Source organism: Varanus komodoensis, unplaced genomic scaffold (assembly GCF_004798865.1).
Source record: "Varanus komodoensis strain SLA01 unplaced genomic scaffold, ASM479886v1 scaffold19, whole genome shotgun sequence".
Lineage (NCBI taxonomy): Eukaryota > Metazoa > Chordata > Lepidosauria > Squamata > Varanidae > Varanus > Varanus komodoensis.
This window is the reverse complement of record NW_025335550.1, coordinates 6701925-6714673: the sequence shown is the minus strand read 5'-3', so window position 1 is coordinate 6714673 and position 12749 is coordinate 6701925. Positions and strand designations below refer to the sequence as shown.

Sequence of the window (12749 nt, the reverse complement as noted above, 5' to 3'; positions counted from 1 at the left end):
GCCGTCGGAGGGGGTGGGGAGTGCCTCCCGGCGCCGCCCGCCCGCCCAGGCGCAAAGCCTCCCGGCCGCCGCCGCCGCCCGCAGAGCGCCCTCACCTGCGCCCCCGCGCCGCTCACCTGCCGCGCCCCCTCCGGCCCCGCGCGCGCCTCGCCCGCCCCTCGCCGCCCCCCGCCTCCCCGTCCTCCAGGAAGCGCGCCGGCGCCCCTTCCCTCCCTCCCTCCCTCCCCGCCCTCCCGCCCGCCGCCGCCGCCGCCGCCGCCACTTGATCGACGCCGTGCCCCGCAGCCCCGCGGCACTCGGGAAACTGGATCTATTTGGAGCCGCTCCGAACTTCGCCCCCTTGGACCGCGCGGACCGGCCGCCCCTGCCCTGAGCGCCTCGCCCGCGCGGCCGCCCGCTCCGCGCCTCTTCCCCCATCCCGCCCCACTCCGAGCAGCGCCAACATGGATGTAAGATTTTATCCAGCTGCCTCTGGAAGCGCTCTTCCCGGAGACCCCTCCAATCTGGACTTTGCCCAGTGTTTGGGTTACTACAGCTACAACAAGGTGACGACTTCTTTAATCTCTCTCCTCCGCGCCCCCGCGCCTTTGTTTCTGCTGATGCCCCGGGGGTGCCTTCCGGGGTGCAGCGGGGTCATTGTGGACCCTGGACTGCGTGGTCTTACGCCCCCCTCCCTTAGACAGCCATGTACAGGACTTGTGATATGTTAGAACAACAGCGACGAAACGGGTGGATGAGAAGGAAAAAAAAAGAGAAGGAAAACAGCCAAACCCAAACCTCTTGGCTCTGGGCACTTTTGCCTTTTTAAACTCACTTAAATCATAGCGACACCATGTCTGCAGGAATAAAATGGAGTGTCTTTCTCTTGCTCCGGTGCCTCCCTCACCTGCCACGCGCTGAATGGTAATTTGGGGGACCCCCTGGGTTTCGAGGGCCTGGACTTTGTCCCCAAGGTCTCGCCCTCGTGGCATCGTTGTGCGCTCTTGTTTACGCTCGGGGTTTATGTTTGTGTGTTCGTGCCCGGGGGCAGCCAGAGGGAGGAAAAAACATCGGAGTGACTTGCTGTTAAAACTTTGTTTCGCTCCAGTTTCAGTGGGACAGCGATTTTTAATCCAAACTTTTAATCCAAACTCACCAAGACTTGGTTGCTCTCTCTCTTTCTGACTCTCTCTAACATGTACAAACCATTTCGGACTTTTTTCATCCCTCCCACACCCCCTGCTTTTGGCAGCATAATCCCTTATCATTTCCTCCCAGTTCTTTTGAAATAAGGCACAATTTCCCTGTAAACAGACAGGCATATATTTAAAAAAATGTGCAACTTGCGGAATAGCTACAGTTTCATTGGCCATGGGGGAATTGCTGATGAAGGAAAAGTGCGTGCTTGGTGTATCTGGGCAAAAATGTGCAGTTTCTAAAGATGTAGTGTTCTGTCTTTCTTGGAAGCCTGGAACAATAGACAGTTTTGCTGAGCCTTTCAGCAGTACTTTGGGAATTGCAGCCAGGAACCAGCAGCTGCCGATGTCTCTTTTGTGCTTGCTGGATGTTTTTGTAGAGATTAGCCCTATTTTTTTGTCTCAATATTTCGATTATGATAAAATGCAATGCTTACCACAGACTATGCATTGTTGCAGATTGCGTTCCCTTCTCCCCTCCTTCCAGTTCTCAGTGGTCCCCCCTCCCGACCTGCAGCACACATTCCACAACTGTTATGCTAAGACATTAACTAAGGCTTTGGTTCTAAGACAGTAATGGCTAGAGTGGAAGTTTTACTGAAGCTTTGGTTCTAAGAAAGTATGGCTAGGTGGAAGTTTTACTGGATTCCATGGGAATCCTCACTGTGTGAGGGTCCAAGTGCCATTCCTAATGGGAATTAGTTAGGCGGATGCATGGATCCACAGCTACCAATGACATAAAAGAAACAAACCTTGTAATTTGGCTTGTTAGCCTGATGGAGAAGTTGTAGTGCTATTTTTAGCCTGTGCCTTATTTGCATTGCTCTTGTGGTGTTTATAGATGACAAGGTACATGTAGCGGCCAGAAGGGAAGGGCATTCCCCGCAGCAAAATACATGTACAAAAAATATGTTTCAGCCTTTGCTGGGCTGCTTTTTCCAACAGCTGAGAAAGAACAGGGAAATGCAAACTTAAGAGGGATATCATGAGTCATACTATTCTGCAAAGGAATAAGCTGTTTGCACTATGCTGTGTCAATAGCACTGGGCCTTCATACATGTTTATAAGGATTCTTTTCACAGCCATTTTTGGACCCCCCCTCCCTGCCCCATACCCATTCTGTTTGCCCAACCTCTGGGGACCCTTTTGAGGTTCTGCCTAAGATGCTGAGAAATAAGAGATGGCATGCAGGCAGTCCACTAATTCTTGGCATGAAGATGATTCTCTATATCAAGTTTGAGGAGAAAGAAAGCAAGCCAGTTGAGGAGGAAAATAGGATTTTAAAAGCAATTTCAGGGGCTTGTCGAACAAGTTTCTTATTGGAAAATTGCTTTGCGGGAAGATACCACGGAAGGAAAGTTTTCTCGTAGAAGCTCTAGCATTGCATTTACATGGTTGGGAAGGGTGGTGCTGAATTATGAAAGCCAAGCTGGTGTTTGCCCTGTTCTGTTTAGTCAAAATGGACATATGTCTTTTCACCCAGTGATATGAAACTGCTCGTGGATCATGTGTGCCTGAGCATGCACTTGGGGAGATACACACTGATTGTATAAACACGCTGCTAGGTTGGAAGCATGAAAAGAAAGGGGGCGCGCTTAATGCCAGTTAGGGATGAGAATATCTGCTAGAACATCAGCTGGAGTTGTTAGGGTTTTCTCTTGGCTTTTTGTACGCTTGGTACAACTGCATGGTCATTTGGTTGGGTAGCCAAATGTATGTATATTTGTTGCATGCTAAGTACCATAAGCATTTTGATGTGGGCCCTGGTTTTAGGTGAGGACAGAAAGAAATCTGTGTAAATAATAGGTTGTGTGCTGTTTATTTATTCCTATAAGCGTGAATAGCTCCAAAATTAGAACTTGGTGAAGCAAATCAACCGTGGCACTGTTTGAATAACTGTCCGATGTATCTTTGGAAGTATGGTCGGGAACAGTGATAAGAACTGCTTAGGAAATCATTCTCCTTTTGACCCGCCTGGAATTTGTTAACTCTGTGTCTCTTTTTCTGCACCTTTACAAAAGGAACTTTATGGCCATTTATACTGGTGGGGAATGGAGATGACTTGGGCTGTGAGCACCCAGCTGGAGGAAAAAGACAGTTGAACTGTGTAATGCATCTAAGAAAACATGCTTTGTAGGTTGACACTGTTACCTAACGTGGCACTTTTTAGAGTGAAACTACTCTGTTAAGGAGTTAATCCAGAATAAGGTGTTTGTAGGCTCTGGTGAGGGATTTTGTACTAATTTATGCAGCTTTACACAACAGCTGGCTAGTTGGCTGATGACCTCCTCAGATTTCCTTTGCTTCTTTCATTAGCTGATGTCATCCAAGCAGCGTCTGGATGCTTTGTCATCTAAAATCTCATTGCATCTGTGTATCTTTTGCACAGGGCTGTGCAGAGGCTGGGGAGTCTTGCTCCTCTGTGCGTGATGGACTTCCTATCCACTTCTGAACCAATGCTGGAAATGGACCAAGCTGTGTCTTTTTCCATGGATTTCCATCTGTAAGATGGGCTGTGGTTTGCGCTGTTAAAAAAAAGGAAAAATAAACAACCCGCTGTAAACAAAAAAAAATCTTGAAGGAAATTCCTGCAAATTGCACAGGAATTAGCAAATTGTGCTATTTCTGCAAATTTGCACTGTTTACACAAACTAGAAGCTGCAAATTTCTAGCAAAATTTGCACGGTAGTTTTCCACTCTCAGTTTGCTCAAATTGCACAAATTGTGTGGTTTGGGCAAATTTCCTTAGTGTTTGCAAAAATATGCAAACTACAGCCTTTCTTATAGGTGAAAGACTGTGAACTGGCTTGAGTCAGTGCCAGCACTGAGTTAGCACCACTGTGGGGCTAATGAGCCAGAATCTGAGGGGGACAAAATGTGAAAAGAAGGGGAGTTAACCCCTTCCCACCAGATTCCTCATTCATCCATATTTTATATACATGATCATGTGCTGGCACTCAAGATCAGGTGTATCTACTTTATAAAACAAGGTTGTGACAATGTTACTGCTTGTATGTTTTTGTTTGGTCCTCCGTCTAATGCAATAACCTGGTTTTTGCTGCACACCTTGTTTAGGAACAGGCGAATAAACTAAAGGAGGAAATAGATTCACCTATATGTGGTTATCTCATGGACCAATAACTTACAATACAGAGTTTTTATGTCTCTGTTATTGCTCTTAGTCTCAGCCACTTCAGAATAATATGAATTTAATGGGATTTATTTAGAGTGGTTCAACACCACCTGCATTAACAATTAGGTCTGGTCTAAACATGGAAGGCACTTCTCATGAACACTTTTCAGCAGTGGTGAAAAAAGACGTGTGAGTGTGTGTGTGTGCATGTGTGTGTGTGTGTGAGAGAGAGAGAGAGAGAGAGAGAAGCACTGAAAGCCACTGCTGATTGATGGTTCATATGAAAACAAGTAATACCTTTGGATTGATAGATTTGGGCACTATTATTTATCATTTTTTTCAAGTATTTTGAAATTGTCAAATAGTGGGATAGCCACGCAGAAAGGGTCCCTGAGTTGAGTCAAACAAGAAAAGAGATGGCTTGCAAGTCCACAGGCTTGCAAGGAAAAGGGGATGGACAAGGGACAGGGGGAAAAAAGGAAAAAATACTAGTTTTAAGTATTGCTGGTGCAGTGGACTTACTTCTCTGTACCTCCCTCTGTAACAGTAGAGTCAATTTTTCCCACAGGGGAGCAGCAATCAATTTGTTTAAAATGGTGTTCAGTTTCGGTATAGGCAAATGCATTCTTCATAATCTCAAATGTTTTGGGTACTAATGAAATGTGCTAAATGGAAGATGTAGGTGTGTTGACATCAAAGAGCCTTGCTTTACTGGTTTCCGTGGACCTAACTGGTCCATATTCTTGTTATTTCTTTGCTTTTTCAAAGAACTCGGTCTGGTGTCTTCCTTCTTTCTTTATTAAATGATACCTTATATCTAGTTTGTAATGCACTAGATGTGTGTGTTAGCAAGAGGTGTCCCAGGACATTTGGGGCTCCTTTGGAGATCCATATCAGAGTATCTCCAGTGAGAAGATCAGTGATGGTGCAGAAGCTTTCCTAGAAGACAGTTGTCCATCACTACTCTTGTTACGGTTCAGAAACCTCCAGATTGGAGGATCTTCGCTGAAAGGTGTCAGGCAGTTGGAAAGACCTGTACTTAAGAACACACAGTGCTTTGGGACAGGAAAAAGGGTCTGTAGCTCCCAGCTTTCCTCAGCCAGCGCTGCAGTGGCCTCTTTTCTGTCTCAACATGCGTAGCTTTGCTCCTTAAGATGCTGAAAACTCATTGCCAGTGAAACGACAACATGGAGCTTAATCCACACTTACTCTGACCAGCAATAAGACGGCTTCCTCTGTTTTTTGAAGGAGGGGCTTATTTCATGGCTAGAGTGCACACTTTGTATGTAAAATAAGAGCCAGTGTGGTCTAGGGGTTAAGAGCACAGGACTGGGACTCAGGCGACCTGGGTTCTAGTCCCCACTCAGCCATGGACCCAACTGGGTGGCTTTGGGCTGGTCACAGACTCTCAGCCTAACATACTTCACAGGGTTGTTGTGAGGATAAGAATGAGAGCAGCAGGAGAGAAACAACGTAAGCTGCTCTGAGTTATTAAAAAAAGTAAAAAGACAGGCTATAAATCTAATTAATACATAAATAATGGCTGCAGAACCTCAGAACTGGGGGCTGAACCTGAGACCTTCAAGGGTCCCAGCACAGGGATGTCTTGGAAGGTCCCAGCTACGTTCCATAAAGCACGGATGCTTTCTTGGCCTCGTGTGCCATTTTTCTCCTTTCTGAAAAGCCAAAATTCTTGTCCTAAGGGTTAGTTCCCTGTGGTAAGAGCTTTAAGCTAAAAGATGTTTCACCCCCACCCGCATCCCCAGCTGTATTCACCACAAGAATGTTCTCCCATCAGAAACTGAATTTGGCCTTCATGTTGAAAGAGGTTTGGCACCCCTGAGGCTGGCTGTAGAAAGCTAAATAGGCAATGTTGTGATGCTTTGCACATTGCAACTAATGTTTCCTTGAAATGCACAGATGGCTGAGGACTCTTAGGTGTATTCTCCGCCGCTTTTCCAGAAGCCACCTGTCCTGGGGCCTATGAATTCTAGAACCTACCATGCTTGCCAGAGCTGGAAAAATTCTCTTTTAACTCATCCCTCCTTAACTTGGCTGAAAGGTCTGCAGCTCTCAACCAGGATTTTGGCCTTTTTTTCTTTCCCCTGTTAAGTCCCACCATTTAACAAAGAAGGCAGTGGCAAGCTCGCTGTAACAAGAAGAGAGCTGGCAACTCTTTTAGGTTGGGCTAATTTACCCCAGGGAAAATGCTGCAAATATTTATGATGCAAACAAGCCACCTGGGATCCTGGCAAACCGCTGTGCACTTGATAACTAGGTGTTGGTTACTCAGGGTTGCTAATTTCTTGGAGCAGAAAGAGCATCAGCTGCAGGAAGCTGTCTTTGTTGAATCAATGGAAAACTCCATAAGTATACTGAGAAGAATGCCAGTGTGTGCAGTTGTTAGTTAAGAACTTCTCAGGGTTTCTATATAATAGAGAAATTAGCTATCAGATCACATACTGCCCTTGAGTAAACAGCTACAGCAATTGTACGCGGACTGCAATCCCAGGCTACGGTAGGGGTTATTGTGCTGTGTTGTTTTCAGCACATCATGCTGGCAAACTTTCCAGCTTATGCAGGCACATCCTCAGCTATGCTCAATGCTAGAGTGCTTGGGAGGCTACATGGATTATGGCAGTCCAATCGCGAACGTGATTTTTTACGTGGAAAAAGTAGTCTGCATGCATACACAAATAAAGTCATTGGACCTTACATGTGACTTGTGAACTGGCCATTTGGGATTTCTTCTGACAGGGTGCTGAGTTGCTGCAGGGGAATGGGGGTAATGTGATGCTACATTTTTCAGAACATATGGCTTCCTTTTGACCCAGCTAATTTCAAGAATGGGCTTGGGATGCTTTAATTGGTTTACTCTAATGTTGTGATTTCTGTTTTTGTCTTAGGCTTGCTTTTTGTTCTTACTGCTTTCAGCTCTGAGTTATCCTTAACTGTTTTGAACTTATCACAGAAGCTGAAATTGATAGCTAATTGATAGAAAATCCTGATAAGTATCTAGTATATCAATCAAAGAAGCCTTCTCCTGATTAAAGTTCCCTTTAAAAAATCTTGTTGTACGTCCTACATAAAGGATAGGATATCAGTGGTCCTCCAGATGTTGTTGGATTTCAAGTCTGATCTTTAGTCAGGTTGCCTGGAACTGATGAGGTTGTAGTCCAACAGTTTCTGAAGGGATGCAGTTTCCCACCTGTGTTTTGCACAAAATAAAACCTTGGCTTGCTCGCTAGCAGCTGTATTTTGTGTGTGCAGTGCTGCCATTTTGGATTGTGTTTGGATTTAAGTGCCCAGTGTGGGTTGGCTTTTGGCTTGGTTTTATGAATGGGTTGATGAGTCTCCATTGCAGCCCATGATATCCTGGTTCCAATTCGTCCAGGATAATGTGCATTAGTACCTAGTATCAGGGCTCCACACACATGCTGAGCTTTTTAAAAGCAGATGCCACCCTCTGGGTCCCCCTTCCAGTGCGCAGTCCACAGTCTGTCCCACGAAGGAGGATGCTGAAAAGTCTGCAAGCAGGCATGAGAAGGTGTCTTTCTGTTGAATGTGTCAGTTGAGACACTGTAAGTCTGGCATCACAGAGGAATGGAGCAGGACGGCTCCATCTGTTGCTTCATCTGGTCTGTGTTGTACCCTGTCTTTCTGTCAAGGAAATGGTGCTCAAGGAGGCTTACCATCAAAAACAGAACAGCAGTCACAGGAGAAGAACTTCCTTGAAACAACAATAAAACGAGTACACCAAACACCATTCAAGACACAACAGTGACAGAACAAAAGCAATACCCAGCCAAACACGTCCTGTCCTCCCCAGGACAGAGTTCCACCCCCTGAGAGTTGTGGCAAAGAAGCCCACCAAACATAGCTCTGTAGGAGGCAGTTCTGAAAGAAAGGCCTCTGCGGAAGATCTTAAAACTGAAGCGAACTTGCATGGGAGAAGGCTGTCTTTCAAGTCGCCTCTGCTCCCAAAACTTGCGTCATGATGCATCAAAGCAAAGCAGGAGCTTTGCTCCCCAAGTAATTTTGATACGGCAGGGCAGTGGGTGAAGGCCAGTGCCATTCATGAACACAAATCTCATGTGCATCAAGGGAGCTCCTAATGCTTTGGGTTGCTTCAGTGGAGGCTGAGCTGCTCTCAGGACCACATTCCTCCTAGGAGTTATGTTCCCCTTTCCAGATCTCCAGCACCCCCAAATTGTTGCGGAGGCATAGTGAAGGCGAGTTGTCAGTCTCTGCTATGCTGAACTCATTTTTCTACATTAATGAGGCTGAATTTACTGTGAGGGCACATAGTGGTGTGTCCATTGCAGCTGGGAGATTTTTTCACTGGCCCGGTGAGGACATGGGCCTTGTGAAGGTCTTACTCTACTCCCACATCTTTGGCAAGGGAGAAGATAAAGTTAAACTGGTCCAAGATCTATACTTACCTGTTCCCTCAGAAGACAGCCAAACTGAGGTCAAGGAGGGATGTTATGACCTGTTTCCTAATACGAATGAGTAAATGGGCACATTTGCTTGGCGCCATCTCTGTGCCTTTTTGATTTGGAATCAGGGTTTTGAGGTCACCTTGTGCTATGGCACAACTAGGCACAGTTTCTGGTGAATGCAAACTACAGCCTTTCTTATAGGTGAAAGACTGTGAACTGGCTTGAGTCAGTGCCAGCATTCATGTCAGCCATAGGATTCAACTTGGCCGACCTCCTCACCAGTTAACTTCAGAATATCCATGGGAGGAAGTCAGGCTGAGAGAGAATAGCTGGCCCAGGGTCACCAATGAATTTCGTGGCTGCGTGGGGAGTCGAACCAACATCTTCCTGCTCGACACCTGAACCGGTACACTGGATTGGCTCACAGTCACTAGCAAGGGTTTGAGGACAATCCGCCTAGCATATGTACACCACTTATGAAAACTGGGCAAGATTCTGTGTTGCTCAAAATGGACCATGACAATTCAAGGCATCTGTACAAGCCTAAGCAAGAAGAGAGAACCATGGTAGGCTCTGGGATGACCTTGCATATGGAAATAACCAGGGATGTGATGGGAAAAAGCCATGGTGATGCTGGATGCAGATTGTTGTTCTTGCAGGTTGCATCCCAAGGCAACTGACACAGTTATCTCCAAAAGTAGGCCATGAGAAAGGAAGTGGAGGTCCGTATCATTGGGAAACAAACTGGCCCATATATTTGCTTGGTGAGGCATGAGCGGATGAGCAAAGCATTGTTCAGACAAGACAGCACTGATGCTATGCACATGTGGAATACATGCAGGACTTGTTTTCCTGCACAATGCTAAATATTATGCACAACTGGTTTGTATGATATCGGTTTCAGAGTTTCTAACTGAGAGGAGACACAGGGAGATGTCTGTTCGGGAGAGATGCTGTTCAGATGTTTTGGACTCTCATCATCACAGAGCATCTGGTGACCTCATGGTTGAAGAATGTAATAAGCTCATTGTCTGTCTCCTTTGATTTCTGAATGAACACATCCATGGTGTCTCTGGTCTAATAGAATAGCAAAGGTTGTCATACACTTCTGGTTGCTATGGGTTTAGCTTTCTGGTTTTCTGGAGAAAGGGCAGTCATGGACTAGCCAGCTTATTCTACGGAGAGTTTGGTAGAGCTTAAAACACTATGGGCTATGAGCACCATTGCTTAAATTACATACACACTACCTTCATGTTATGGACAGCATTCAAATAACACTTGGTTGGTACAAATTGAGTAGGTTTGGATCTTTTGGTAGGACAGGAATGAACAGCTGATGGTTGGTTGCTTTTTATGGCATCTGATGTACTGGGATGTTGCCCAGCTGTAATAATTACAAGATGCTAGCCAGATCTAACCATGATTTGGCTAGAAGGGTAACTCATGAAACTTCACAACATGTTTGCTCTGCCAGAATTGATTGTCTGAATAACCCTGCATGCAGCAAAGAGAAACAAACTATCCAAGTAAGGCAGTGTTGCCAAATGTGGCTTTTAGTGGCAAGTCCACTGCAAGCATAACTCTGAGATTTGTGTAGACATAAAGCTGCTGAGCCTGTTTGCACTTAATGGTTCAGCGGGTTAATTAATCCACAATTTGCTGGGTTGTTTGTCAGGCATGAGCCGTAGCTGCATGCATAATCAGTGTATCGATTACCCTGATAAGAGGTTGTTTTCTGGCTTTCAAACCTGGATGCTATGGCTTATTTAACAACTCCTGTTCAACCTATGATTAACTCTCAGGTTAACCGTGGGTTGTTTAACCCATGAATAACCCATATTGCTTGAATTCACATTCCCAAAGAAAGCTCTGAGCAGATTGACTATGTGGAGTGACAGAAGCACAAACCATGCATACGGCACACAAATTGTAGGACATCTCATCATGCGCAATTAACCAATTCACTGCCATGGTGTGCAAACTGGGTGATTCTGTACCTTAAAGAATATTCTCTCAGGGGACCCTGTTTCTGGCAACATCCTTTCGGTGAATGTAAATCGGAGAGTGGGAACACGTGACCTTCCTGCCTGTTTTGGTGGGCCTTTTGGCTCGGTCAGATTTGCCATGGTGCCAGCTACCTGCACCCAAGAGAAGAGTTTCTACAAGGAATCAGATGTGTGGGAAGTTCACATTCTGTTTCCAGCAATGCCGTGCTCCCAGGAGCTTCTCGGGAGCACGATTCCGCTTGCAAACTAATCCTGCCGTCTCCGTGCCTTGTTGCTTTACAGAAAGGCAGCTTTTTTGCTGCCTTGGCAAAACCATTTTGGCAGGGGTGAGGTATTGGTTCTGTGGGGGAGGCAATGTGGCCCCCCCATCCCTGGAATTTGCCCACTGCGGGAATAAGCCAGTTTGGCTCATGACACAATTAGCTTTTAATAGAGCTGAGCTCTAATTTGCAAAACGATACAGTGAGCCTGAGCAAGGCTCATTTTGGTCTCTTTGGCCTCTCATTTTGAACTCCTTTTTGGGGGGGAATATCACCACATGAAAATGTTGCAAAAGAAAATGCTCTGTATTGAAAGATACCAGCTGCTCGACATTCTGCTTCTATCTTGAGCCCTTTTATGGTTCTGCTGATGGAGAAGTAATTTTGGGCACTGGCTTTTAGTTTAGTAGCTTTTAAAATAAACAGCCTCCTCCCCCCCCCCCCCGCCATACCCCAGTTATTGAGTCAATTACATGCCTTGTACTGAAAATATTTCGCAGACACCCAAATACTAAACAATCTGTTAAGCACCCTCAGTTCACTTGCAGCAACTCCGTTCATGTTTTGCTGATTTTTAAACAAATGTAAGTAAGGAGTCTTTCTCCTAGAACTGTGCTAAAAGCTCATCCAGCATCCAAGTATATAACAAGTCAGAAATAAATGTTGTGTTTTGGCTGGAAAGCTTTATCGATTGCATCAAGGGGTTTGCTCTCCTCTACTCTGCGCTAGCTTTTTTCAAGATGGTCGAGTGCTTATTTACTTATCTGTTCCAAAAGAGAGTGGCTTCACAGTTCCTCGAAAGAGGAATCCATACAAGATCCTCTTGTTTTCTTCTGGGCCCACTCCCATGCCTCGTGCATATGACGTCCTTTTCCTTGCAGCTTTGTGAGGCTTGGCTTTTTGTTAAAAAAAGGAAGGAGGAAGAAAGAGCTGCTCTTTTCTTTCCTGCACCCGTCCAAGCCGACATTTCTGCCCCCAGCTTATACCGTGTCAGTGATTGACGCCGATGCGTTTAGCTGGAGGGTTTCTTCCTCTTTCCTTGATGCCAAGACAGCGGTTGTCGTCGTGAAGGACCCGAGAAGAGGCTCATCCAGTCAAAATAAAGCCCAATCCCTTATTCAGGCATTCCGAAAGCATGTTGTTCTACCATGGAAGGAGAGGGAATGTTCCCGCCCCATCCCTCGCAGGGGCTCCCAGGTATGGGTCTCTCCATGCAAACTGTACTCCAAGAGGATCTTCCGTCCACTGCTGCCTGCGTGTACAAGGTGATGAGAGTTCCTGATGGGGTGTGGTGAGAACGCACATCCTCATTGTGTGTTTAAACAATATGCTTTCAGAACAGACTGCCACGCATAACGCATCATTCTGCCCTTCTCAATCTGATCCTCACAGCAACAGCCCTGTGGGGTTGGTTGGGTGAAGGGGCTGTGACTAGCCCAACGTCACCCAGTTAGCTGACTGGAACCAAGATCTCTGGAGTCCCAGTCCTGCACCCTTAACCACTACCCCACACTGTCCCTTTATGAACAAGATCATAAAGGGACCCATTCAGATCCTCGGGGGACCCTGTAGATGAAACCCCTCTATGGTGAGAACTGTTGGCTTATTCTTTCAGCTTCCTGTTCTTTAATCGACTACCAGTGTTAAAGAGGGCTTGTCTTCATATTCCATGGCTGCTAAGTTTGCTCAGGAGTCTTTGGTGAGGGACTTTCCAAAAGATTTTTAAAACTCCA

The 12749-nt window shown here is 46.0% G+C and overlaps 1 protein-coding gene across 1 annotated transcript in view; it reads left to right on the top strand.

Moving 5' to 3' along the window:
• Positions 1 to 443: 443 nt before the first annotated feature.
• The window catches only part of TOX3 (TOX high mobility group box family member 3), an 84541-nt gene continuing 72235 nt past the window's right edge, over positions 444 to 12749 (top strand). Inside the window, exon 1 of the mRNA XM_044427959.1 lies at positions 444 to 545. Coding sequence (XP_044283894.1) covers positions 444 to 545 — 102 coding nt within the window. The remainder of the gene's footprint in view (positions 546 to 12749) is intronic.